The sequence below is a fragment of the Ambystoma mexicanum genome, chromosome 8 (assembly GCF_040938575.1).
Source record: "Ambystoma mexicanum isolate Mex_15411 chromosome 8, UKY_AmexF1_1, whole genome shotgun sequence".
Taxonomy (NCBI): domain Eukaryota; kingdom Metazoa; phylum Chordata; class Amphibia; order Caudata; family Ambystomatidae; genus Ambystoma; species Ambystoma mexicanum.
In genome coordinates this window covers 775,373,603-775,400,641 of record NC_090929.1, presented here as the reverse complement: position 1 = coordinate 775,400,641, position 27,039 = coordinate 775,373,603, and the positions used below count along the sequence as shown (strand labels likewise).

Sequence of the window (27,039 nt, the reverse complement as noted above, 5' to 3'; positions counted from 1 at the left end):
AAAGTCTCCAATTCATCACAGTAGTCCTGGATACCTCCCCGGGCAAAGCCTCGCCTCCGGAGGTGAGAGCTCATCACATTATGCAGATGGTAACAAAGTTCCAGAATGCCCAGCATCTGCCGGCCTTCGATTTTCTGAGGTTACTCGGCCTTATGGCATCATGCATTTTTCTGGTGCCAGAGACCAGATTGAGAATGAGATCCCTTCAATGGGCCCTCAGGACTCAATGGGCCCAATTTTCAGGGAATGTGCCAGATCCTTTGCAAATTCCGGCCAGAGTGGCTCAAGATCTTCTATGGTGGGCTTACAAGGACAATATTCTCAAAGGAGAATCTTTTTGGCAACCATGGCTGGAGATAACAGTAGTGACGGATGCCTCACTTACAGGGTGGGGAGCCCACTTCAACGATCTGACAATCAGCGGTCGTTGGTCTCCTTCGGAGTCCAAACTACACATCAACCTTTTGGAGCTGAGGGAAATCAGACTAGCGCTGAAGGCCTTTCTGCCCTTTGTACGGGGAAAGAATGTCCTGATAATGGCAGACAACACAGTGGCCATGTACTACCTCAACAAGAGAGGAGGCGTAGGGTCACTACCACTGTGCAGAGAGGCAATGCAGCTCTGGTTCTGGGCAATGCAAGAAGGAATTTCTCTATCGGCAGTTCACCTAGCCGGAGAGCAGAACACGGCGGCGGACGCTCTGAGCAGGCAGAGCACAGTGTCCTACGAGTAGGAGCTAGCTCAGGAAGTCCTAGCTCAGGAAGTCCTTCAAGAGATATTCACCCTTTGGGGAACCCCACAAGTGGATCTGTTCGCAGCCAGTGTCAACAGGAAGTGAAAACTGTACTGCTCAAGGGAATTTCCTCCAAGAGGAACTCTAGGGGATGCGTCCATAGTGGACTGGGAATTTCCACTCCTATACGCGTTTCTTCCACGTAATCAGGAGGTTGAGAAAGTTCAGGAAAACCGTGATCCTAATTGCCCCGGATTGGGCCAGGAGGACATGATACCTGGACCTTCTGGACCCGTCCATCTGCCCTTCAATACGTCTTCCACTAAGAGAGGATCTTCTCTCGCAATCGGAAGGTCGGGTTCTCCATCGAGAGGTCAAGACACTCATCCTTCAGGCATGGTTTCTGAGAGGCTGAGATATATGGATTGGGACCTCCCGGGCGACGTAATGGAGATTTTGCTTTCGGCCAGAAGACCAGCAACAAAATCTTTGTACTGGTGTCGTTGGAACAAGTTCAGTAACTGGTGCAAAGATAAGAATGTGTATCCATTCCTATGTGGTACACCTATGGTACTTTCTTTCCTATTACATTTGGCCAATCAGGGCTTCCAGATTGGTACAATAAAAGGATACTTAACTGCGCTTTCTATTTTTAAGCACTCCTCAGAAGAGGTATCTTACTTTAAAATTCCATTGATTGTGCAATTCTTAAATGGTGTCACTAACCTGTACCCTCAAGTCCCATTTCAAGTACCTGTTTTGGATCTAAATTAAGTATTAAAATTACTTACATGCATTGCATTCGAGCCTTTGCATTCTTGTCCGCTAAGGCTCCTCACTTTGAAGACAATCCTACTAGGGGCTATTACATCAGCCCGCAGGGTGAGTGAGTTACAGGCTCTCTCTTGTAAGCCTCCTCACACCATCTTTCATAAAGACAAAGTTATACTTAAAGTCAAGCCTTCATTTCTACTAAAAATAGTCTCTGACTTTCACTTGTTTCAGAAGATCACATTGCCATCTTTCTATCCTCCTCTCAGGAGGAAGAAAGGCTCCACAGGCTGGACCCAAAAAGGGCTCTCAGATTTTACATTTCTAGACTGGCAAGATTTCAGCAAAGTGACCAACTTTTAATTGGATACAATGGCCACAAAATGGGCCTGGCAGTAACGAAAAAAAAACCTTATCCAGATGGATATTTCTAGAAATTGGAGAGTGTTACTAGCTGGCTGGTAAAGAACCTCTAGATGGGCTAAGGGCTCATTCTACTAGGGGCATGGCGACTTCGACGTCTCTTCAGAGGGGTGTCCCGGTGCAAGATATTTGTACAGCGGCCACCTGGTCGTCAATGCACACCTTTGTGAAACACTATTGTTTAGATTCCACCTCATCCCAAGGGGGTCTTTTTGCTCAGGCCGTTCTACATACGTGTCACAGTCCATACCCTCAAACATCAGGTACAGACCACCCTGCCCAAGGAGTTGGGTCCCATGGGGGCCTTGAAGGCCCCAAGGAATCTTGCAGGGGCTTCCTGGACTCGGTCCTGGAGCCGTTGGCGCCAGGCTCATACTGCCATCACCAACATGGCACGTTTCAGACTCAGAGAGGCACATGCAAACCAATATGAGGTAGGGCGAAAGGGATTATTTGCTGTGGGACTATTTGCTTGGGTTTGGTTGCTGGAAGAACTTTCAGAAGACTATATAAGCCACAACCTTCATACAGAACCGCTTTGCGTTATTCTGCACTCCTGCAACGTAACGCTCACCATGTCTGCAGCTCCAGGCCAGCCATCAGCCACGCCCGTCCAGTTGTCTCGAGCTACCTGCAAAGAAGAGTGAGAAAGAAGAGCAGAACAAGATAATTACCAGTCTCTTCATCACGGCCGCTCGGGAGTCCACGCTTCTTCAGAACTGAAAAGGAAAAAACATCAGATTAGCCTTGCAGACTACACGCTCTTCATCGCAGTTCAGCGCCGCACTAATTACCAGCAAATCATCGGAACGTCATCACTCGATCTCCGCTACATCTTCCGATCGCCGCTACGGAACTGCTGCATCTGTAAAACAGAAAGAAGACATCACGTTAGCAGAGCAGTTGGACGGCCTCATACTGATTTATAATCCTGCACGAGGCAGCTCTCACCTGAAGGCAGCAATCCTCACGGGCTCACAATTCTTCATCACGCAGCCTTTGTTCAGGAGATTCCGCGTCTGCAGAATACAAAAGCAGCAGGTTAGTTGTGCAGAAAGACAGTGTCGAGTGGAAAGACTTTTGCATAGCACTGGCGCGAATCTTACCTTGGGAAGCCAGCTACCAAGAACCTCGCTCCATCGTATGCACGAAGGGGGAATCTGTAAAGAAAGGTACAGAGTGAACTTTTGCAACTTGAACTCTTAGCTATCCATATCTTTGGAATAAGACTTACCATAGAGTCACAGTTGTCTGAAACTTTCAATAGGATCAGTGAAGTAACTAGATCCTAGAACTACGATGCACCCCTGCGAACAGTGGCAGGACGGAGAGACCGCTATTTGTAACTCAAAGCAAAGGTGAGATATAGCGGGGGGGGTGCAAGAGGACGCCACGGGAGGCAGGAGCCGCCCTCATCCACATGGTTGGGTAACCTTTGATTTACTTTTCTAGGCAAGCCTGCTTTCGTATCGGAGGGGAGTACAAGACACCACTCACCACCAGATCATCCAGCTCCGTTCGGCACCCCGGTGGAGATCAGGTGAGCGTAACAATACGGTCCATGAGTAAAATTAATCAGTACTCCCTCCTCCACATTTTCACTGCTTTGGGAGTCTATCAAAGATGAGGAATTTGTGGCAGGACACAATCCATTTGAAGAACAAGTTACTTACCAACTGCAAGAGTCTTTCGATTGGATGTTCCTCTCACGTATTCCTCATCGACCCTCCCAACCTACCCCGTTGTACAGTATACGTATTTTACACTGAATGTTTCTTGAGAGCTTACCTTCTAAGAGGACGCCTTATCAACTCATTAGTTGGGAATATCGAAGAACTGAACTAAAGCCAACGTGCACAGCTCGAACCACTTATACTGCGGATGACATAGATACTCCACGGCAGCCCTCGAGGGGCATCGACGCCACAACATCCCCCTAGACGACTCCTCACCAAACTTTGCTAAAAAAAGTATATGGCCCACTCTGAATTGTTTAGCAAAGTTTGGTGAGGTTTGGTCAAGGGGGGACAAAGTTACAGGGGCATCCCAAAATTTCTTTTTTTCCCCATAGACATAATGGGAAAAAACTTTGCTCATGCCTACAGCCCAAACCGCTGGACGAATTTTCACCAAATTTGCATCAGGAGCGGCGGCTTGGTCCCGAAAGCGTACTTTTGTTAATTTGGTGTAAATCCGTCCAGTAGTAAGGCAAATAAAATTGTGATATCTATGTCCGCTCCGCGGACACACTTCCCTGTTCGCTCTGCAGACAGGACACCGATTGGCTAATCGGCTTGCGTCGTGTCCGCGGACACACAACGTGTTCGCTGATTGGTTGGCGTGAGGCGTGAGGTGCGTCAGATTTTTGGAAACGCCCGCCATCTTGGATTCGCGGACATCGGCCGGTGTCCGCGGACGTCGCACTAAAAACATATTAAAAAACACAACATTGCACTTGTCAAACTTATCAAATAATCTCTCGGGAGGTGATGGGTGATGACGATGGGATGGAATATGGCTGCAAGGAGCAAAAAAACTGGTGTTTTTCATCACAAAAGTCTGCAAACAGTTCGGATGTTCACGAACAGCTCTGTAAAAGTTTGCGGACACCTCTGCATTACTGGTTTGGTGAAAAGCAATTCTTGGGAGCTTATAACTTTGGCACCACTTAATTGTTATTGCAGTTAAAATATGCAATGTTGCAGTTATATTCCTGACCTGATGCCGAATGAGTTTGCAAAGTTTGGTGGTATTCTGTCAAGAGGTGGCAAAATTAGAGGGTGGTCCCAAAATAATGTAAAGGTTTATAAATCAGGTGCCATTCGACGAATATACACTTAATTTGTCACACTGATAATACATATAGATATAAATGTTTTTGCGAAGTTTGGTGGGATTTTGTCAAGAGGGGGCAAAATTAGAGGGGGGGTCCCAAAATAATGTAAAGGCTTATAAATGAGGTGCCATTTGACAAAGCTACACTTATATATATGATTATATAGAACAATTTACAGGATCAAACAGTACATGCACACCATATACTACTGAGTAAAGATTTGCTTCACTCCGAAGGATAGCATTATTAATTAGGGAACATGTGCTGACAGACTATACTCCAATGCCACCAGGACCCTGCATGAATTTACTCAGCTATCACAACCTTCTTGCCCCCTCTCTAGGCCCCTTACTCCAACCTTTTCCTCCCCTGTAGCACTCCAGTGGCACAGTGCATCACTCCACTCCTAAAGATTCAGCAGCCGTGGCGCTTTGGTGGCACAGTGCTCCCTTCAGCGTCTGCCTGTGTCGTAAATTCAAGGAAAGGACATGGCAACAGAAACGGATAGCGTCAAGCTGCACCACTCCCACAAACCCCAATGGCCGCTTCCGACGATTCTACTGAGAACTGAAATGTCTCTCTTGCTAGGCGCTCTTTGCATTGGTTGTCCATCTATCAACAGATTATTTTTTAAATTCCAGGCCTGGTCTTCAAATGCATCCATGGACTGACACCTAAATATCTTTGTGAGAAAATTAAGTCGTACTGTACTATATGTCCCCTTCGGCTCAGTAATCAAAAATGGTTGCATATACCTTCTTCATGCTGCTTAACCAGAGGTGACAGACTGTTCAAGTGACGAGATCCCAATACCGAGAACTATCTTCCAAAACAGTTACTTTCTCTGAAGTGCTTTGCGATCTTTCACAAAATGTTGAAAACTCATCTTTTCCGATAATCTCTCTTTCTGATTACCTGTTTCGTTAGTTTTTGGCTGCATTTTTGATGTTCTTGATTAACAATTGTGCCCAGATGCAGGGAATTTCTGCTTGCTTTTAAACCTCCATTTAATGCCAAAAACGTCCCACTTGGTGTCTGCGGGCTTCTGTAACACAACTCATTACAGCATGTCACCTTTCACAAGTAGCCTTCCCCTCAAGATAGCCCATCTCTGTTTGTCTAAACTGGTATTTGAAGGACAGGTTATATGTGTACTTATTCAAAACTTCAATATATTCTCTCAACCATTCAGTACTTCCGTTCCATATTTGTTAAGCCAGCGATAGTCCAACGGTGTGGTGTTGGGCGCCTGGACAGGTCTTGTATTAACGCGCAGAACCTTATTAATCCTGCCATGCTCTGCATGGAGGTCACACTCCCCTACCATTAAGAACACATGCCTGACCCTGGAGAGGCGAAGCTCGTAATAGTCCAAGGGCGTGGTGCTGAGTGCCTTAGCAGTCAGCCACTAGAAGCTCATCCCCGGGAAGGACTTAAAGGAGCTGAGTGAGTTCAGCTCATTTCTTATATGGCATTGATTACTGGTACTGTAACGTCATCCTACAAGTGTTGCTTTACATTGCACAGGATTAGGATTACTGACTTTCCCTGTGACTTGGTCTTTTATACAATCATAACCCAATACAGAGAGCAGAGCAGCCTGAGAAGGGGAAGGGGTGAGGGGGAGAGACAGACTCTGACTGCTCTACAGGCCATTTGGGCGTGCCCTGCCTCTGCTCTTCGTTCTTACTTTAATTTTTATCTGAGCAGTGCTGAGTTTGGTCCAAATTATAACAAATGCATTTGTTTAAATTTTTGGGACCCTACTCAAATTCTGTGCCAGTGGGTAACAGAGTATGTTTGCAGCCACTTTTGGATTTTAACTTATATTGCTGGTGGATGTGAACTTATTGAGCAAGATAGGAATGGTACTGCATCATCAAAACAACTAAAGGATCCTCTTGAAGTCTTCAAAGTTGGAATGAGAGCTGGTCAGACAGGGGGGTGGGGGGACTTCGTCCTGCCAGTTGATACAGTGAAGCGGGGCCCCATAGGAGCTGCCCCTTTGAATATTATTGAAATTAATCCTCACAGGGAGATAGAGGCTACTCATATAGCTGAAGCTATAATAGCTACTTTTTAACCCACTGATATGGCAAGTAAATCACCTGTTGAAGTATGTACTGATGTAGAATGTGCTGAAGAAAGTGTTCAAAACACCAGTACCAAATGGTTCTGAAGAGGAGGGCTGCCCTGATGAACAGAATCAGGATAGGATTGTGGTTGATTCAGTTATTCCTTTATTGAACAGATATTCGCCATTGAGTGAGTTGGGTACTCTTGATGAGCAAGTGTGAGGGGTTGAACAGACATTAAAAGCAGGAGGGGTACCTAGTAAGAGTGCGAGTAAGAGTATTTTATTTAGCAGAGCCAAACAAAAGGGAAAAAAGGGAGCTCAGCGTAAGGAATGTAAAATGGGAACAGAAAATAAAGGGGGTCGGTGGGCTTTCTCTTCTGTAGGGTCAAACCAGCCTGATGTACTGCTGAGCGAATTGAGGGCGCTCATTACCGCCCTCAAAAACCTGAAAATGCTCGATGCTGTGCAGGGGCTGACCAATGAGATAAGGTCTCTCAGCAGTAGCATTCAAATGCTTGCAACCAAAATGGATCAGGAACGTGAACATAAGGGGGAACAAGTCCCAGCCACTGTATGCAGTGTTATGAGATCACGTAAAGATACTAGAAAATGAGCTGGGACCCAAGAGAGGGTGGGCTCCAAAGATTGCCCTCCTCAAACTGCCTCTTGATGACTGCTTGATTTTGGTATTAAGAATCCAATTAGACAAACCAGAGGAAACTTTAATCAGAATGATATGTCCCCAATTATTGATGTTATTAAACAGCATGTAGCCAAAAATGAGGGCAATACCCAAAAAGCCCACCTTTATGGTCACAATATGATGGCAGTGGAGGGGTCTGGGATGCCTTTAACAAGGGAAGAGGGCTATCAAGGGTAGAACCCCCATCTGTGTTAATGTGCAACGTCCCTAGGTTATCCAGTGATACGGCAGAGAGCCAAATGTCCCTGGTAAACAAGTGCACTCACTAGATTAGGCACCTCAAGGGGTGCACTTCATTCATCAGGGAGGATAAAGTGAGGTGTATGGAGGATGGTACCTAATAGCCTACATTACTGTATCCAGATTTCCTTTACCAACAAATGGTTGGTCAAAGGCCTTTTGGCTATAGATTACCACACATATCCAGCAAAGGGAACAGTAATACATTTAAAAATGTATTCACCAATTATTTGGGAACATTTGATGAGCCCAAGTAGGACTGGTCTAGTCGGAGGTTATCAACCTAATGGGAATGCTGTAATAAAAATCACTGCCTGATCTGAGTTATGTTGATTGACGTATTCAGAACAGCGGGGTGGATGTCCCAGCCCAGTATTGTAACCTACTTTCATAGAATATAGCTGGTTTATCAAAGCATGTGTCAATTTTAGGCAGGCAAACATTTGTGAGATAGTACCAGCTCATCTTTTTTCAGGAAACGTGGGCTTTCGAATTGGTAGAAATTCCCGGCTATCAGGCATTCCAGGTCCCGGCATAAAAAGGTTCTAGGTGTCACCCAAGTGCCGGTTTATTAACTTAGGTAGATCCCAACTTAATTGGCAAACTGTTGCAAGTGAAACTGGTATACTAGAATGCCAGCATCTAGTAGCACAAACTCCTGATGGATAGCATATACTGTTATTTAACATGTATAATCGATCAAACTCTTTAACATCGATTAACAAAGTCTATGAGTTGGTTGAATCTTGGGATGGATCTGACCCGACCAATACCTGTGTAGCAGTAGCAGGAGATTGATTTTAACCTCCAAATTGAACCCCTAGCTGACTTGGAAGAGATCTGGGATGACCAGGTTGAAGTATGGAAAGTTACCCCCTTATTAGCTGCCGACCAAAGACAGCCAACCCCCTGGCTGCTCCAATATTTAGCATTTTATATGTGCTTGAACTAAGGGCATGTAATGGCCGCTTCAGCAATGATCACCCAACACGCCATACTTTCATTGGGCCTAATGGCTCTTCTATAATAGACTATATTCTTATATCTCTCATGGGTTGGAACTGGGTAACTACATTTGAGATTTACGATAGACAGGAAAGTGACCAGAGGCTACTTTCAATTTCCTTTGCGGCTCCATTTAACCGGATTCCTGCATGCAAGCCCATGGATTTCAACCAGGTCATAGATGTAACAGGGCATGCAAGAAGAAGGGTAAAATGAGCAAAACACATGGAGCGGGACATTAAGCCAGTCCTCTAGAGGGCAGTCCTTCCTCATGTTGAGCTAAAAAGTGATGCCATCTTAGATCATCAGGTATTCGTCGAGTTTGGCAAGATAACATCAAGCATCTTCCCTCTAGTAACCTGCCCGAAAATGGGTGTTAAAAAGCATGCACTTGTAAGGATAGAGTGGTTTGATCAAGAATGTGTACAGGCTAAAGCATCCCTGTTGGAAAGTTTTGACTCCCTGTTAACATGCTACTCTTGCTTTCAAGTAGAGCGTACTACACAAATCTAATTAAAGGGAAAAAAGATACGTATCTGAAAATGCTATGGAAGTATCTACCAGAGGCCTACGCTAATGGAGATGCTTTTACTTGGCGGAAGTTGGTCTAAGGCATGCAGGTAAAAGGGGATGTGCCTATCCAGTGTAGTATGACCCCTGATGCTTGACGCAGTAACTTTGCAGATTTATATGGTGGCAGTCATCATGACTCCAGCATGTCAAGTGGCGCCTGTCCAAGTTAGATGCCTGAAGTTAATGGGATGACTATTAACCTAGATGAGATTATTGTTGCAATTATCTGTCAGAAGACTAGTAAAGCATCAGGATCCAATAGAATTCCTATCGACATCTATGAAGATGAGTCATCAATATGGCACCCGTGTTGTTGAAATTATTTTCCTCCTGTATTAATATGAATATGGTACCAGAATCTTGACAACTGGCAGAAATTCTGCACATCTATAAAAAGAGGGGGAAAGATCACAAGGCAAACTACCGGTCTATATCATTACTGGATTCCTCTGAAAAGGTATTTGCTATGGTGATTCCGAAGCGTATACACTCATGGGTTGATGAAAGCTGCATCATTAGTCCACTTCAAGTAGGGTTTCAAGATAGCAAGGGTACTATTGACCAAAGCTTCCACTTATATATGATCATTTAGAAATACACAGTTTTGTGGAAGATGAAACTATACGCCGTATTTGTGGACTTAAGAACGGCATTTGACAGTGTACCCCCTTATCTGCTCTGGCAGATATTGGAAAACAGAAATATGACACATTACCTGATCTCTTATTTGCATTCGCTTTATTGCAATAACAAGGCAGTGGTCAGATTTGGGTTAGCTGGGGAAACTACTGCCCAGTTTGGTGTCTCTGAGGGTGTAAGGCAAAGGTGCATTTTAGCCCTCCTGCTGTTTTGCATCTTTATAGACAAAGTGATAACAGCGTTGTTACAAGAATGTTTGGATCCCACAAAAATTGACCTAGATATCTTCACTGCTCTTGCGCACGATGATGTGTTGCTGTCCACTTCTCCACAAGGTCTTAAAGCCACTATGGCAGTATTTATGGGGAAATGTGCGGAGTTGAAATTGCAATTGAACATCAGCAAAACGAATTCTTTCATTTTTAGACCAAAGCTTGCTAAATACAAAGCTGTGGATATTAGAGTTGACAGTCAAAAGCTTGAACAGGTTGATTGTTAAGATTTTTTAGGCACACGATTTCATGAGAATGGGCAATGGTCAGCCCAATTGGTTATATCTTGTGCAACACTCTAAAGGTTTAGCTGTGCTTTTTTAATAGGCACAGTGGGTGAGATAAGACCAGCACTGGAACTATGCAGGAAGCAAGCCATTACCTCTGCTACCTATGGAGCAGAACTTTGTGGTTAAGACACTGAAAAAAGCTTGGCAAAGGTCGAAAACATATTTCTGAAAAATCTGCTTTTATTTCCTCAGAGATCCACCTGTTAATCCACCTGGAAATTGACCTTTGTCTGAAACCAATAATGTACTGCTTATGCTTATGGCAATCCCTAGCCCTTGAAACATTTCATATTGAATTGATCTATTTGCTGGGTTTTACCGTTTCCGCTGCCTGCCGTAATATCCTGGTGGCACTGGGAAGTCAGGTGGCGGAAACACTTTTACAGGGTTGCCGGTAACCCGGCGCCTACCAGCAGGTTTTCCGGAAACCCCGTAATGAGGCACAATGTCTCTATGCCCTCTGCTGGTGGTTGAGCAGCGCCTTCTGGTATCTCGCTAGACTCTCCTCCCCTCCATGCTTCTCATTGACCAGTTCATAGGGGTTTTAAGTCCTGAGTTGACACAAGTTTGTTCAGTAATTACTCCAAGTCAACTGCTAAATAATTTTCCCCCTCTGGCTCTCTGTTTGTTCAGGTACTCCACCTCGGCCAAGCCCCATCTATGCACATCTCAGAGCCACTGCCTCAGTGAAGAACCACCTGACCCTTTCCATTAAATTGCAATTCACCTCTTGGCTAGAACCATCAAGAATCTAGTGATTTTGTTCCGATTTTTATGTCTTTTTTCCCCGATAAATGGCACCATAAGCAAACAACGTGTATATTCATAGCTGCTCCCCAGTAACTTATTGAGGCGTTCCATCGGTATGACGTCCTCGCAAAAAAAATCGAATTTTTGGGAAAATGCAGGGGTTGGGGGGAACCCCCCCAAAAATAATTTAAAAAATAATAGGTGGTTTTTTTTCTGAAAATAAATCGCGGTAAAAAACCCTGCGAAAAAACATTCTGCGATGAAATGACATGGAACCGTTCCAGCATCTCTTACCAATACCTTGTGATGACTGGGCAGTTCGGGGCCATATGCCAGAATCCCACATGGCCCTGCCCGTACCGTGGACATTCATGAGACACATACTGGTCTAAAATATCAATATTAATATTACATGCAGTTTCGCTGGGATTACAATGTTATAATGGAATCCAAAATGACTGAGGGAGAAATACATTTTTTCCTCCCGCTGTCATTCCAGACAACCCGCTCCTCCATACCCCTTTACTTACCTTCTGGTGCTGTGTGCCGCCTTGCCTGACAACCATACCGTCGACGGCAACATCATCGACGATGACTAAGAAAAAATCTCTGTCAACCTGTACTTCTTCTATGGGGCCAGCAGAAGATCTGTCTCCCAAGGGCAGATCAAAGCACACAACTGTGCCTGCAAAACAGCCTTTTTTCAAAAAGTCTCCAACTATACTGCCAGAGGAAATACTTCAACATGAAATCATTTCTGATTTTGAGGCACCTTCCTACTGCGAGCAGGCAGTTTTTGAGTCAGATCCGAAAGAAGGAGCTTCAGAAACGCCTCTCCTAGATCTATCGGTCTTGGGGCTACAGGGAATAACGCAATCGACTTCCCTACTGTCCACATCAATGGACATGGGGGCTATTCCACCTCAATATCCGAAAATTAATCCACATTCATTGCTTTCTATGCAAGTACGCACCACTTTTCAATCTCTCCTAGGGCAACCAGACGCTAGGCTTCCAATGCCTCAAATGCCACCAGTCCAGCTGTTGCAAAGCCCGCAGATTGCTCCTCATCAGAAGGATACTTCAGAAACCTTACATACCTGGGCTTTCGCCTCAAAAAGCAGTCCCCAGCTAGACCTCCTACCCTATCTTCTTGGGCCCTTAGTCCTTGACACAGGGAGTAGGAGGAAGGAGAGCTGGATGACTCGGACATTTCCCCTACAGGACACCTTCTCCACCATCTCTTCTTCTCCAAGGAGGGCGGATACTTGGGATACAGACCCAGACCAGGATGCGCCGGGTAGTGCGGCCCAACCATCTCCACCTGATGACATAGCTTCATTTCATGCTAGATGGCTAAAGCCTGCCAGGAATTCGGTCTCACCCCGGATGAAGAGATAAAAGGACTGTTTTTTGTTCGACCACATTGGGAAGAGGAGAAAGGCAGGTTTCTCAGTCCCTATACTAGATCACGTATGGTAGGAGAGTCTCTGTACGATGAAGCACCCTTTCATGGAGCCAGCAGTCAGAGGCCGCTTGGAAAAAAATGTCAAAGCTTCTGAATTCACTCCAAAGTGCTTAACATCACAGACAACATCAGAGTCTGTTGTGTCTGCGGCGCCTAGCAGGAAAGCTTTCTCCCAACACAAGTGTGCCACTCCACCTGATAATGACAACCATAAGCAGGACGCTTTTGGGGAAAAGGTCCTTACAATTGGAGCGACAACCGTGAAGGCTGCCAACTCTTTAGCCATCATTGCATGGTATGACTGTGGTGAGAGAGGGGGATTTCCAGAGCCACGGTTTCTGTCCGGACAAGATTGTCATCTCCCGGTCACTGACACACGCCCTACAGTGGTGGACTCATCCCTTCATCATCAAACAGGGCATGCACCTGGTAGAGCCGTATTTTCTTTACACTATCATGACCGACGCCTCACAGATAGGATAGGGTGCTCATTTGGACCAGTTCCAAGTCAAAGGCCTGTGGTTACACGCAGAGGCCTCTCTACACATCAAAGTCTTAGAGCTCAGGGCGATGCACCGGGCTCCATATGCTCGCCTACTGCACATAATGTTTTGTACACATGCCTTCTCTGTATATAATTTATTACTTGCATGTATCCTGTATAATTCTGTGTAACCAAGTTTTGCATATATGTGTAATTGCTGCGCCCTGTAACCCCCGGTATGATGCACATTATAAATAATAAACAAACAAACAAAACAAACAAATCTTTTCTCCCGCTCATCAAGCACTCGGTGGTGAGGGTTCTCACCGACAACATGACTACCATGTTCTATCTGCACAAGAAAGGAGGGACACACTCACAGATCCTATCCCAAGAAGCTCAAACCATCTGGCACTGGGCCATCCAACACAGTATCCAGATCCTGGCCTTCCACCTGCCAGGGATTCAGAACAAACAGGCGGCTACCCACAGCAGGGACTCTGCCCAGATGCACAAATGGCAGCTGAACCGCATCCCAGGTGTCAAAGATCTTCGCGAAGTGGGGCCTTCCCCCTTAAGACCTTTTCGCAAGCCCTGAAAACAAACAGTGGTAGCAGTTTGCCAGCAGGGTCCCTCATCTGAACTTCCGATGGGAAGCATTCTCGTTTCCCTGGACCGGAATGTTTGCTTACGCGTTCCCTCCCTTTCCCCTGATAAGGAAAATGGTTCAAATGGTTCGCAAAATTCCCTGCAGAATCAGCCTAGTGGCCCCGTTCTGGCCCAGGCAGACCTGGTTCTCTGACATGCTTCACATGGCGGTGGACAATCCTCTTCACCTGGGTTCCCAACCGGATCTCCTATCTCAGAAAAAGGGAATGGTATGGCATCACAACCCAGGCTCCCTCAAGTTGGCGGCATGGCTCCTGACCAATCCGAGTGTGGAAACCTAAACATACCTCAGGACTGTCACCGCATATTAGCTGCGGCAAGAGCTCCATCTACCAACAAATCATATTCATGTAAATGGAAAAGGTTTTGTGTTTGGTGTGCGCAACAAACTAACCTTCAGCCATTGCATGTTACTCCTCAACAACTCCTTCCTTACCTTTTGCTGTTAGCAAAGGATGGTCTCGCAATATCCTCCATCAAGGTTCTCCTAGCGGCGATATCAAGGTTCAACAGGAAAAGATCTTCTACTCTGCTATACAGCGACAGATTAATTAAGCAGTTCCTGAAGGGCCTTTTCAGAACTTTTCCTACAAGGAAAAGATTTTCCCCCATTTGGAGTCTCAACCTGGTTTTAACAGTCCACATGAACTGCCTTTTGAGCCTATGTCAACAGCTGACATCATATTTCTCACTTGGACTGTAATATTTCTAGTGGCTATTAAGTCCTCCAGACAAGTATTAGAACTGCAGGCTCTGGTCATTGATCTTCCATATCTGCGCTTCATGAGGGACAAGGTTCTTCTCTCTACAAATCCATAATTCATTCAAAAGATTCCATCGTACTTTCATAAAAACACTACAATCACTGTGCCAACATTTTTTCCTAATGCTTCTACTCCGGCTGAAAAGGCTTTACATTCCCTGGACGTCAAAAGAGCTTTGAAGTACTACCTAGATCGTACTAAATTTATCAGGTCCTCCAAGCAACTCTTTGTAGCTTTCGGCCCTTCCATTCCAATAAAGGTACACCGATTTCAAAACAGGGCATCTCAAGCTCGGTGGCTGCTACTATATCTTTCTGCCGCGCAAAGGCCAACAAACCTCTGCAATCGGCTCCAAGAGCTCATTCCACCAGGTCCACAGTGGCCTCAGCAGCTCTATGGGCAGGCTTACCAATCAGAGACATTTGTCAGGCAGCAATGTGGGTAGTACGCCACACGTTCACCAGACACTATTGTCTGCATCTACAACATGAAGATGTACAGGTGGGACGAGCAGTTCTCCAAAGCCTGTTCCAGTAAGGTAAGCCCCTCAGCTTCCAGGGTTTGCTCCTGCTTTTTTCCTTAAGGTTATATGCTTTTGCTTCATGTTCATGTTTACTTAAGGTTTTTCTTCCTATTTGCCTGATGTACACCGCCAAGCATTTCTACTGCTACAAAATCTATTCACAGCATGTGAATCCATGAAAGATCCAATGCTGAAGAAGGGAGTAGTTTCTTACCGGTAACTCCCTTTCTTCAGCGTTGGTATCTTTCATGGATTCACATGCGCCCTCCAGCCTTCCCCCTCAGGCAAACATCCTTTTTGCATATCCTCCTTTTGGAGAGGTTAAAATCTGAGGGGAAGCCACAGGGGCGGAGCTATACACTCGGCATCCCATTGGTGCTGACCAAAGCACCCATAACAACGACGATGGGACACTCAACATGTCAAACTTTTTCCCATAGGAAAACTACCATAGTAAAGTTACCAAGGTTTTCCGAACCTGACAACGGGGAATATTCACAGCATGGGAATCCATGAACGATACCAATGCTGGAGAAATGGAGTTACAGGTAGGAAACTGCTCCCATATGGTGGCCAAATCTATATACCGTGTGTGGCTGTTAAGGCCTATGGATGAACCGGTTTCAACATTTTTATTGTATTATCAATTACATATATTTTTGGACTTATTTATATGAACTCACTGTAGGGGTATTTTCTCCCCTACTATGTTGAGTTTCTTTTCTACTAAAGTGTATGTATTTTTGTGATTTTAGATGTACATCAATAATATATAAAATATTTGCCATGAATTTGCCATCAGTTACACATCCCACTCGGATTATGCAGATGTATATAATTTGAATTTGATGGTTGATGTATTTGGTACACTTTTAATGGTTGTATACCAAATAAAAGTTATCTGATGATGATTAATAATGTTTCACTTAACCAAACAAGCATGAGGACATTCTCCATGAATCTGCTGTTCTCTGATGAGCAAACAACTGTTTGCTCCCACTGCCCATGGTTCAGCGCACGTTGGCCTAGAAACTGTTCCCATAGGGCCCTCGCTTTTATGTAGGAAATAGTCAAGATTGAACAAGGACACACTGTTCCATAATCAACATTACAGCACTGGGCCCAACATTTCTGTATGTTTTAAATTTGTTAAGGAGCGATATAGAGAGCAATACTCCTGCTTTGTTTATGGATGTGCTGCTATGATCTAGGTAGCTTTTGGCTGGTGACAGTTTACCAGCACTACTAAGAATGATTAAATCTGGAAGAAACGAGGCCCACAATGTTCACTGGAAGTAGTGGCAAATATTATTTTTCATTGTTACAGGTGTACTGGTTTAAAGACGGAACACAGATCTCAAAGAAAAATCAACATTTTAAAATGAAAAGAGAAGCTGATGGAACATGTTCCCTGCACATAGAAGCAGCTTCAAATGACGATGATGGAAACTATACAATAATGGCTGCAAATCCCCAAGTAATTTTGGAATTTAAACTGTTTTGTATGCTTTTGAGTTTATGCATTGCATGTTTCTATAAAATAAGTTCACATGCTACATTTAAAGAACCCATTTTATGTTAGCATTTTTTCCTATAATTTCCATGACAAATTACAGTTGAAATGTTTACTTTGTCTTACAATTGTATATGACTTTTCAACCATGTCAAAATATCAATGATATTCTGTCTCTGAAAAATTATCTAATCTGACAGGTAATGTGAAAAAAGAAACCATTTTGTCTGTAACATCACATATATTTTATGTTTCATTGTTGATATATATATATATTTGGATCTGGTAAAAGCGGCTTTTCTAAATAGGGAGTTACTTGCCTCTTTTTCATATGAATTTGGTGTTAAGGAAACATACATATGTTTATCATCAAGGTAGCCTGTCATTATCAATTTTTAATGCATGTAGAGCATTTGGGGATGTTGGAGAAGCAGTGGAGATCATAAACCAGTTTGGTGCCATAAACCTAACATACCCCTCTAATTCTTTCCTTGGATGCTGGCTGACCATTCCCAGTGGATCAAGCTGCTTATTTTGATTTGACAATGACTGACAAATAGGGACAGTAAACATCATATGCTTTGTATAAAGTCTATAGATCAAACATTTACATCTCATTCCCTGTCAAATGTACTATGTCCTGCATAAAATGGTATTTCCTTCTTCTGCAGCCACAACACTTACATTGTTTTAACAGACTCACAGAAGATCAGTAGGAGTATGACAGTGACCTTCCCAAGTTTAACTCAGAGTTACCTCTTGACCAGATATCATGAGAAAACTAGGGCTTTCTCAGGATCATTAACTATGAAGAACAGCCAGCTACCTCATTTAAAATCCATACCAATCTTACACTGAGAATTAGCTTCTTTGAAACCCTCTCCTGCCACTTCTCCTTCTCACACATTCAAACCAACACCTTCATCTACAGGCCCCCCAAACCCATCCCCTCCTTCAATGATGATTTTGCTGACTGGTCAACACTGTGTCACTCACTTGCCTCAACAACAGACTTCAACCTCCCAGGCAGCACGGGGACCCTGATTATGAAGGAATCACTGTTCAGTTTATTAGACACAGTGAAATGTACCCATCAAAACTACTGACCCAAACCTCAAGCAAGGCCACATCCTAGATCATAATTCCACTGCCTCGCCGACTGTCCATTGCAACACACCTATACCCCTTGACTGGTCCGATAACCTGGCCATTCCATTCAACATTGATAGTGTTGCCCCAGCCAACTGGTTAAAACATAAGCCTTTCAAGCAGATATTCCGATCCTTCAAGGAATTTTCTGTAGAACCACTCCTTGACTACCTCACTTCCTCCTATTAGGACCCGAGTAAAAGGACTGCAGCAACATGCTAGAAGCTTTCAACAGCACCCTGAAAAGAAACATCAGCATACATGCACCAAAGAAACAATGAACCATCAGACATAAGCCCTCAGCCCGCTTGTACGACAGAAGATTTGGGAGAATATTAGAAAAAAAGTAATCTGAAGCAAGAGAAAACCTGGTGCAATTCCAGAACGCCATCTGACCTAACCCCAATATCACTAGATTGAAGGTTATCTACTACCAGAAGACGATAGCGGAATCCAACAATACAAGCAAAGCTCTCTTCAAGGCAATCAAACAGTGCATCAACTCTCTCCACTCCCTCATTCCATCAAGGAATCTACTACCATCAACAAATTCTTCATTGACAAGATAAGCAAGATTTGTGAAAACATTGATTCCAACCACATTACAAACACACACACACACACACACATTGCCACTCACCCTGCCCCAGCGAAACACTTCCATGCACCACCTTTAAAACCTTATCAATGGATGACCTCATTGACACCCAAGCTTCCCTCAGATCTTCTTACTACTCTGATGACCTCCTGCCAGCCTCCATCCTCAAGACACTCGCCACAAACACACTCCATACTTTCCTGGTTATCTCCAATGCATCCCTCCCCTGAGGAATGTTTCCGCCTTCCCTCAAAATTGTACAAATACACCCACATCTAAAAACAATGCTGAATCCGGATTACCTCAGCAAATATAGCCAAAGCGTCCCTCACCTAAGGAACATGTCCCCCTACCTTCAAAACTGGACAAATACTGACAGTCCTAAAAATAAAAAGAACAATGAACCCTGATGACCCCAGCAAGTATTGCCCAATTGCTCACCTTCCTTTTGAAGGCAAGATCCCTGAAAGTGCTGTAACCACTCAAATTCAAGCACAGATTGACACCAAATACTCCCCACTGTCTGACCAACCTGACTTCAGATCCAGATGTAGCACAGAGGCTGCCGCCATCCAAGTGCTAGACAATACTCTCCACAATCTCAATGATTGATATCACTGTCTCCTGGTACTCCTTGATCTTTCTGCAGCCTTCAGCACAGTGGATTATCAAGCCCTCATTAACATACTACACAATCGCATGGGAATTGGTGAGACCATTCTCCAGGTGTTCACCTCATACCTAGAAGACCAGCGTCAGTTCATCCATATGTTTACCTCCCGATCAACCCCACTGCCTGTCACCTGTGTGGTCCCACATAGATCAATCCTCTCACCCTAGATATTCTTCCTCTGCATGAGGTCCTACGATCCTTCTATGTCAGCCACAACATTCACATCCACTATTACGCAGATGATGCTCAACGCTACTTCGAAATATCTTCCATCAGACACATCCACCAGCTCAAGGCATGCATACCTCAAACAGATGCCAACCTAGATCAAACAGAATACCATCAAAACAGCATTAGTCCTCCTTTCCAATAATACCAAACACACCAAGATACCAAAACCAACTCATACTATTACAAGAATTGAATCGGAAACCAACCCACAAATAGAACTCTTCAGAATCATCAAAGACATCAAAAACCCTTTATCATGCAAGAAAGTCATCATCCTGACACACACACTATGTGGCAGCATCACCAACCACTTAAGGTAAAAAATAGAAACAATCCAACAGACCATCAACACAAACCTTGTTAATACAACCCTAACCGCTGAAGCATAGACAACGGGTGAAACACAGACTACAGCAAGACTCACCTGGCTCAAACCGATTAACGAAGAAATCTTCTCCACACTTATCAAGGACACCAACCTCGCAGGATCTCCAATTGACCCTTGCCCCCGGGACATCTTCAAAGAAATCCACAACCACAAACCGCCAGCGGCACACTTCCGGAACTTAATAAACTTGTCACTTAAAACAGGAATTGTACCAACATCCTTCAAATCAGCATAAATCGAACCCATGATAAAAAAAGGAATCAGAGTGGAGAATATCCAAGCAACTACAGACCTATAATTAACTTGCCCTAGCCAGCGAAGATCTTGGAGAGCCATGCATACAAATTCCTACTTAAATACGTTGAAAGAAAGGGAATACTCAACCACTTGCAAGTTGGCTTCTGACCAATGAGAGGAACAGAATCAGTACTCCTATCGATATGGGATGAGCTGAAAATAAATTCAGACAACCACACCCAATCTGCCAGGAAATAGTGTCATTTCTAAGTCTCATGCTAGTCTAGTCATGCTAGTCGTTGGACGGACTTTGGGCTTCAACAAGTCATATTGCTGCAAAGTCTGTCATATATGAGGGCCCAAAGTTCAAACAGACCAAGTATGGCCTGTAATTGCTTAAGTGTACAGGGGCTCTGCAAGTGTGCACATTTCTATAGGAGAGTGGAACGCATCTCCTTCACTCTTCGGATAATGAAAACCCCAAAGATATTATTTCTCTATATACTAACTTAGACTTGTTTAAACTGAATTACAGCCTTTAGCTGTTAGTGTCCTATCGATCAAATCAACTTTCTCTAATTATTTATCTAAGTTTTCATCTGCACAGTATATGTCATCTACATATGTCCACCATGTCTGTATGCCTTCTAAGAGGGATTATGTTCTACTAGGAAAAAGCACAGGACATTTAAGATTCTAAAATGTATTACCAATTAATTTAAACCATCTGTTGTGGAATCAATGATGTATTGTAGGGGCATGAGTGTTTTATCAGAACCCCTTGATCCAATCCACAATTATTTTAAGATGTGGTATAGCCTGTGCCTTGATTGGATTATTTTGTCTGAGGCTTTGGTGTTGCAAACACTGTGCATTGTATGTGTAAGGTTGTCAATGGCATGTCCTACATGGGCTACATATTTTGTACCCCTGTGCTGCAACTAGAACAGGCCTGAGGCTGCATAGGAGTTCACTACATTTTCCATGTTTATGTGTATTAACGGGTTTAACTACTTCTTCCCCTTTAGGGCTTTCCATAACATATAGCCTGGACCACTTATGTTCTGCTAAAAGGCAATCTTGTGTTATGTGCAAATCAGACCAAAATAGTGCCTGCACTTTGGATATTCCGCTTCAAGGTGAATTGTAACTATATACGCTTTATTTTTCGGAGCCACTTCTCTTGTGGGAGTATCAACCTCTACTGTTTGACTAGTAGGTATTGGATGTAAAAGCTTCTTTTGTCTATCTTTGAATTTGTAGAACTGTGTGCTAGAGTCTAATTGTACAGTTAACCAATCCCTTGGATCTTTTAGTCTTTGGTATTGTCTTGTAATTCTGGTTTACAGTGTATAGCATTGTTGCGATTGTTCACTCTCAAAACTGCAGTTTGCTTCCTTCCGCCTTTCCCCTGTTGGGCTTTTGCTCTCCCTTGGGTGGCGAGTCCTGAAGGATAGTCTATATTTCTATATCTTTGTGGCCACCTAAGCTATGCCCTATCTTCTGACTCATAGGCACTTTTTTACCACTTCTGCCCTTAAAGGGTTTTCTATTCCAATCAGCTTTTTAGCTTGGGACTGGTGGTATCACATTCCACAGATGGTGTTCTGTTACTAAAGTTCTCCCTTTCTTCTTTGTCAAGGGGCATGCTGGAAGGTTTTGTCCTTCCCTTTCTGCCTCTAGCTGAGAAGGTATGATTGTCTGGTCCCTGTCTGGTACCAGAGGTGATTTTAGGTGGTGCTCCTTTAGACTGCTTACTTTGACCTAATTCCTTTCCTGGTTGTTCTACCCAGTTGATCCCTGCCCAGGGACCTGTAAATAGCTGTTACCAATTTGGAGTTACCTTTTTTGGTCACTGGGAAATGCTGCTAGAGTCTGGCAACTACTAGTCTTATTGACTCACCTCGTATAAGGGGCATAAGTTCTCCATCTACCATGGAATATTTGCCCCCAGCTATTGCCAGTCTTAAACCCATTGATGCTTATGCTCAATGGGAGTCTATTGTCTCTTTCCTGCAGAATGCAGGTTAATGCTGTAAAATAAAGGTACACCCAACTGTACACTGAAACCCAACTATCACAGAGTTCCATGGGAGAATTACAACCTATTGGCATTATGATTGCTAACACCTGCTGCCTCTTTTGGAGCAACGTAAGGGTAAGCTGCCTCTAGCTGGCTCGGTCTACTGGAATACCATCTAGGGATGTTCACCTGCCTTGTGGGGCAAGTGCCCAATAAGGCTTTGTGGGCCTGGAATGGAAGCCTTGCTTCCTTCCCTGGTAGCATAGGTTTGGGTGTTGCTTGAGCATCTCCCAAGTCTCTATATTCTACAGCTTGAGTGCGGGCAGTGTCAAAATGTCCCACCAGAATGTCATAGCGCTCCCTGGTATATGAGTAATGTGCCTCTCTATTTGGGTGGAACCTAAGGATTTGTTCTAAGTTTAGCCCTTCCATAGCAAAAGCAAAAGGACCATATCTAGCCTTTGTGGTGTGGTATGTCTAGCCCCTTGAAGCAAGTTCTGGTGGTCTACCTGCTGTAAGGCTACTTCAGGATTCTCATAGGGTGTATATTGAATTTGATCTAGATCCCTCCTAATTTGTAGGGTCTCAAACATGTCTCCTGGCTTAGTACCAGTTGTCTTCATGTGTATTAACTTGGTTTCCCATGGCAATCCTCCAGTCACTGCCACTTTGAAAGTGGTGTTGGTTTCCCTAACACCTCTTTCCTTTAACTTCCTGATCACTGCACGGTGGCAGTTCACAGGTATAGGAACATCATCATGTGGGTTAGCCATTCCAATATGTTTTAGCTAGCTAGCTGTCAGGAGTATTTATTTTACAATCTGCTCTTCACTAGAGTGATTTAATGCCTCCTAGCTTGAAAGCTGTATAGAGGACTGGCCTGAAAAGTCACCCTGCTCTTCACTAGAGTGCTTTAAGCCTTGGTTTACAGCTTTCTCTTCACTAGCGTGTATGTTATTATTTGTATCACTCAGGCCTGAAGAAAACCCCCTGACACCTCTTCAGTAACCAGGTGGGGATAATATAGAATGTTGCTAGGGTATAGGAAAGGTGAGCCACGTCCTGCCGCGGTCGCCAAAGTGATGTGATTTTATCACCCCTACCTCCCAAGCCTTGCCTCCACCCCCAGCCGAGTGTCCTTGACACACAAAAATGGGGGCTGTGCTATGTGTAGGGGTAGGGAAAAGCATGCACCTGCCACTGTGCAACAAAGATGAGAGCAGGCAACAACCCCTGCAGTAGGCGGTTGCTCACAATTGCCAACACAGGAGAGGTTTACCATTGCTCACACCATCTATTAAAAAAAGACATGTACTTTGTATGACATATCAATACAAAGTCAGTGCTAAATTGCAGTTGTGCAGTGACCAGTGTGGGAAGTCTTCTACTTAGGTTGTGTATCCTGCTATTGAAACCGGTATTGTGTGCTGACACTTGCTGCAGTGGCTCAACACTTGAGCTGGTGAAGGCTCTATTATCCATTATTGGCCCTGGAAGCTACTCATTGCTCGGCTCGGTGTTCTCAGTGTTCTACGGGCCTGACTGACTCAGAGACAAAACTACTGCGCATGCGCGAAGTGCGCGCAAAGTCAGTGCTAAGTCGCAGTTGTGCAGTGACCAGTGCTGGAAGTCGTCTACCTAGGTTGTGTATCCTGCTACTGAATCCCATATTGTGTGCTGACACTTGCTGCAGTGGCTCAATACTTGAGTTGGTGAAGGCTCTATTATCTATTAGTGAGCCTGGGAGTTACTCATTGCTTGGCTCAGTGTTCTGTGCGTTCTGGGGGTCTGACTGACTCAGAGACAACAAACCAAAATGTGTTCCCGTTGAATACAGTTTAAGTGTGACTTAAGATAAACTCAGCATAGAAACATAAAACAACCAGTACATGATGTGTGTGTAAATATAATTACACCAAATGGTACAAACAAATGGACCATAAATTGAGAAAAATATTTTATTATTATAATTCAAAAAGTCAAAAATAAATGCTTAACATCATTCTGGATGAACCCAACTAAAAAATATGTGCATGATCTAACATCACATTTACTAAAAGACAAATGAACTGAATTGTGAAACAAGTGTACGTGTGCATAATGACAATACAACAAAATACTGATTAATAAGTTCTAGGAACAAAACAAAACATATTGGCTGGAAGAGCAAGGGAGGATTATGAGTAAGCAGGTATGAATACTGCAAATACTCCTGCACTATCCCTAACTTGCCCTATCTGAGATAAGTACAAATCACTAGAGTACTATATCTACATGAATTTGTAGGCACTTAAGTATGTAGAGTAACCGTCAGCTCACCAATCTTGTACTTTTAAGAGCTGAACTACAGGTGTGGTTAGATTCAATCTATTTGTTGGGACTAGAATGGACACTTAATCAGAATAAGGTCAACGCCATCGGCCACTATAATGGCACGTATTTACACGCGGTACTGACTCAACGTGAGCAGCAGATGTGGCATTTCGGCAGAATGATGAGTTGATAGCTGCCTACTTCAGGACGAATGTCTCTTTTCAGCCCCTAGGTTCAAAACCTGTGGTTTCTTTAATAGCCTGCCCAGGCTTGCCTATTGAAAAGGAAAGGGACGTAGTCTTCAAATTAAAAATGAAGATCTCTTCCTATCTGGCTAAACACCGAAGGCCTGATGCATAGTGAGCTCTCTAGTTCCACTGAACAGTGTAGCAAAAAAGACGGTTTAAGCACAGGCGAGCAACAGTATGGGATCCTAACTGGTTGAAAAGATGCTGAATAGGAAAGATATACTGATTATGCTGAAACTAGCGTCCAGCATGTGGTCGCCAAGCAGTCAAAAGAGTAGCTGCAGTCAAAATTAGACTACTGAGTCAGTGCAATGACTGACTGTCGCCATAACGGCATGTCACTGCTGTGGGACATTTCCAAGTTTGTGCTGGCGAGGCGGCTGTGTACACTGCAGATTAGGGACTTTTCTAGATCTTCAATTTACACACAGCAGTGATTAATTTACCGGGACTGCAGTGGATGCGGAGGGAGCGGACGAGGGATCTCAATTCTACATAGCTATTTAGTAAGTGCTCCCTGGAAACCAGTAGTGCTGCACTTCTCAATCCCTCATTTTTGCATTAACTGTGGGCGGGAGTAGAAGGTGCCTGTCTGGGAGTTGATTGAAGGCTATGTCCCTATCATATAACCTTTGTAGCATGGGAAGCTCTTTAGCTAAGTGCCCGGGGGCAGTCCCTCTAATAGTGTGATAACACATCAATACACAGTAATTCAAATAGATGCCCCACGCTTAATATTCATGTTCAAAGTCATCTGATAGCACACAGTAGTCAACACTCAATGAATGTGTCTTACACTCTTATGTAAAAAATACATCTTTTAATCATCACTATACATAACACACTTAAAATGAAATAAACCATTAATAGAAAAGCTGAACCATTGTCATTTGTCTTTACCTCAAATCAAGACCTAGTGCCTCATCATGAGTTGGTCCTTAGCCCTTAAATGTGGCGTTAATGCTATTACCGCTGCATTTAAGGGTTGGCCCAATCATGAGTTGGGCAGTAAGTGGGAGTTTTAGATCCAGCTTTTTGCTGGAGGTAAAAATGTCCCCTTACTGCCCGTTTTCAGTGCCATTACCACTGACACAATTACCGCCACTGGTAATAGCGCCCCCCAACACCTTTGGGTCCAATGGCAAATGGGAATTTACAGCTGTGCCACTACTCGTGATCCGGCACTAAAATCACTGGACCGAGTAGTGGTAATGCTATTTGATCTGGCGGTATCCCAGCGATATTACTTCTGGGATGCCGCCAGACTCCTGATGAGGCTCTAAGACTGATCAACCTTCTCCAAGAAATCAAAGTCACGTAAAAAAAAAACAACTACCTGCCTCTGCAGCTTGTGATAGGTAACCTCACAGAACATGCTAGGTAATCTAGAACCTGCCTCACCAAATCATGATTGACAATCTCATAGAAGCATCTGCCTCAATGAATAATTAATACCTCAATACCTTTCTTAAATGCAGGGTAAAAGAGAAAAGAGTGCCCTTATTCTCACTAACATAGAAGGTAGGCAGTTGAAGAGGAAAAGACTGGGTGCCTGGAAAAATCTAAAATTCAAGACGAAAAATTGAGAAAAGGAAAAATTTGAACAAATCCAAAAAAGACACCTATTAATGCACCATGAGCTTTTCATAAAAAATGCATTAAATGAGGATAGAATGCTTTTAAAAGAATTAAATGTCCATTGGACTCACTGGTGCTCAGCATATAGCCAATCCAGAATTAGGTATCTGCTCTTAGGCCCTTAGGTTATGAGCTTGATAAGGTGCCTTGTGGAAAAGTAAAAAATCGTTCCCCAAACAGCTCAAAAGAAATTCGAGTTCTGCGCAAAACAAAACAAAAAAGCCAGAAACCCAATTAAGGGATTAAAAAAATCTAGAAAATGAATTAGGAGTGGGATCACCCCTCCCATCTGGGGAAGCCTCACTGCTTTCCTCCAGCTATTCATGTCTGCCTCCATCTTCCTTCCATCTCTGTAGCCCCAAACAGCAATCTCTGGGTGGCAACTTGGAATTTTGCCAACAATGGATTCTTAGCTGACATTACTGTATTTGTGCAGAGTCTACTCAGGGCAAATTCTCTGTCCTTCAGAGGCATTTAGGGATATTGACAAAAATTGTATTTTTAACTGACCATACCAATGTACAGACCAACCAGGGATAATTATATGCCTTTCAATGGCATTTCGGGATATTGCTGAAAATTGTATTTTTAGCTGACTGTACCAGTGCACATGACCAGCCAAGGATTATTTTTCTGCCCCCAATTGCATTTAGGGATTTAGCATTTTTTTTATTTTTAGCATATTATACCAATGCACTGACCAGCCAAGGATAATTCTCTGCCCTTTAATGGCATTTAGAGATATTGCCAAATATTGCATTTCAGCTGACATCACTATTCTGTCCAAGTGCGCAGCAGCATATCTTT

At 43.8% G+C, this 27,039-nt stretch overlaps 1 protein-coding gene across 1 annotated transcript in view; it reads left to right on the top strand.

Moving 5' to 3' along the window:
- MYPN (myopalladin) overlaps positions 1-27,039 on the top strand; it is a 1,604,598-nt gene that overhangs the window by 1,231,544 nt on the left and 346,015 nt on the right. Inside the window, exon 14 of the mRNA XM_069610599.1 lies at positions 16,549-16,698. Within this exon, the coding sequence (XP_069466700.1) occupies positions 16,549-16,698 (150 nt within the window). The remainder of the gene's footprint in view (positions 1-16,548; positions 16,699-27,039) is intronic.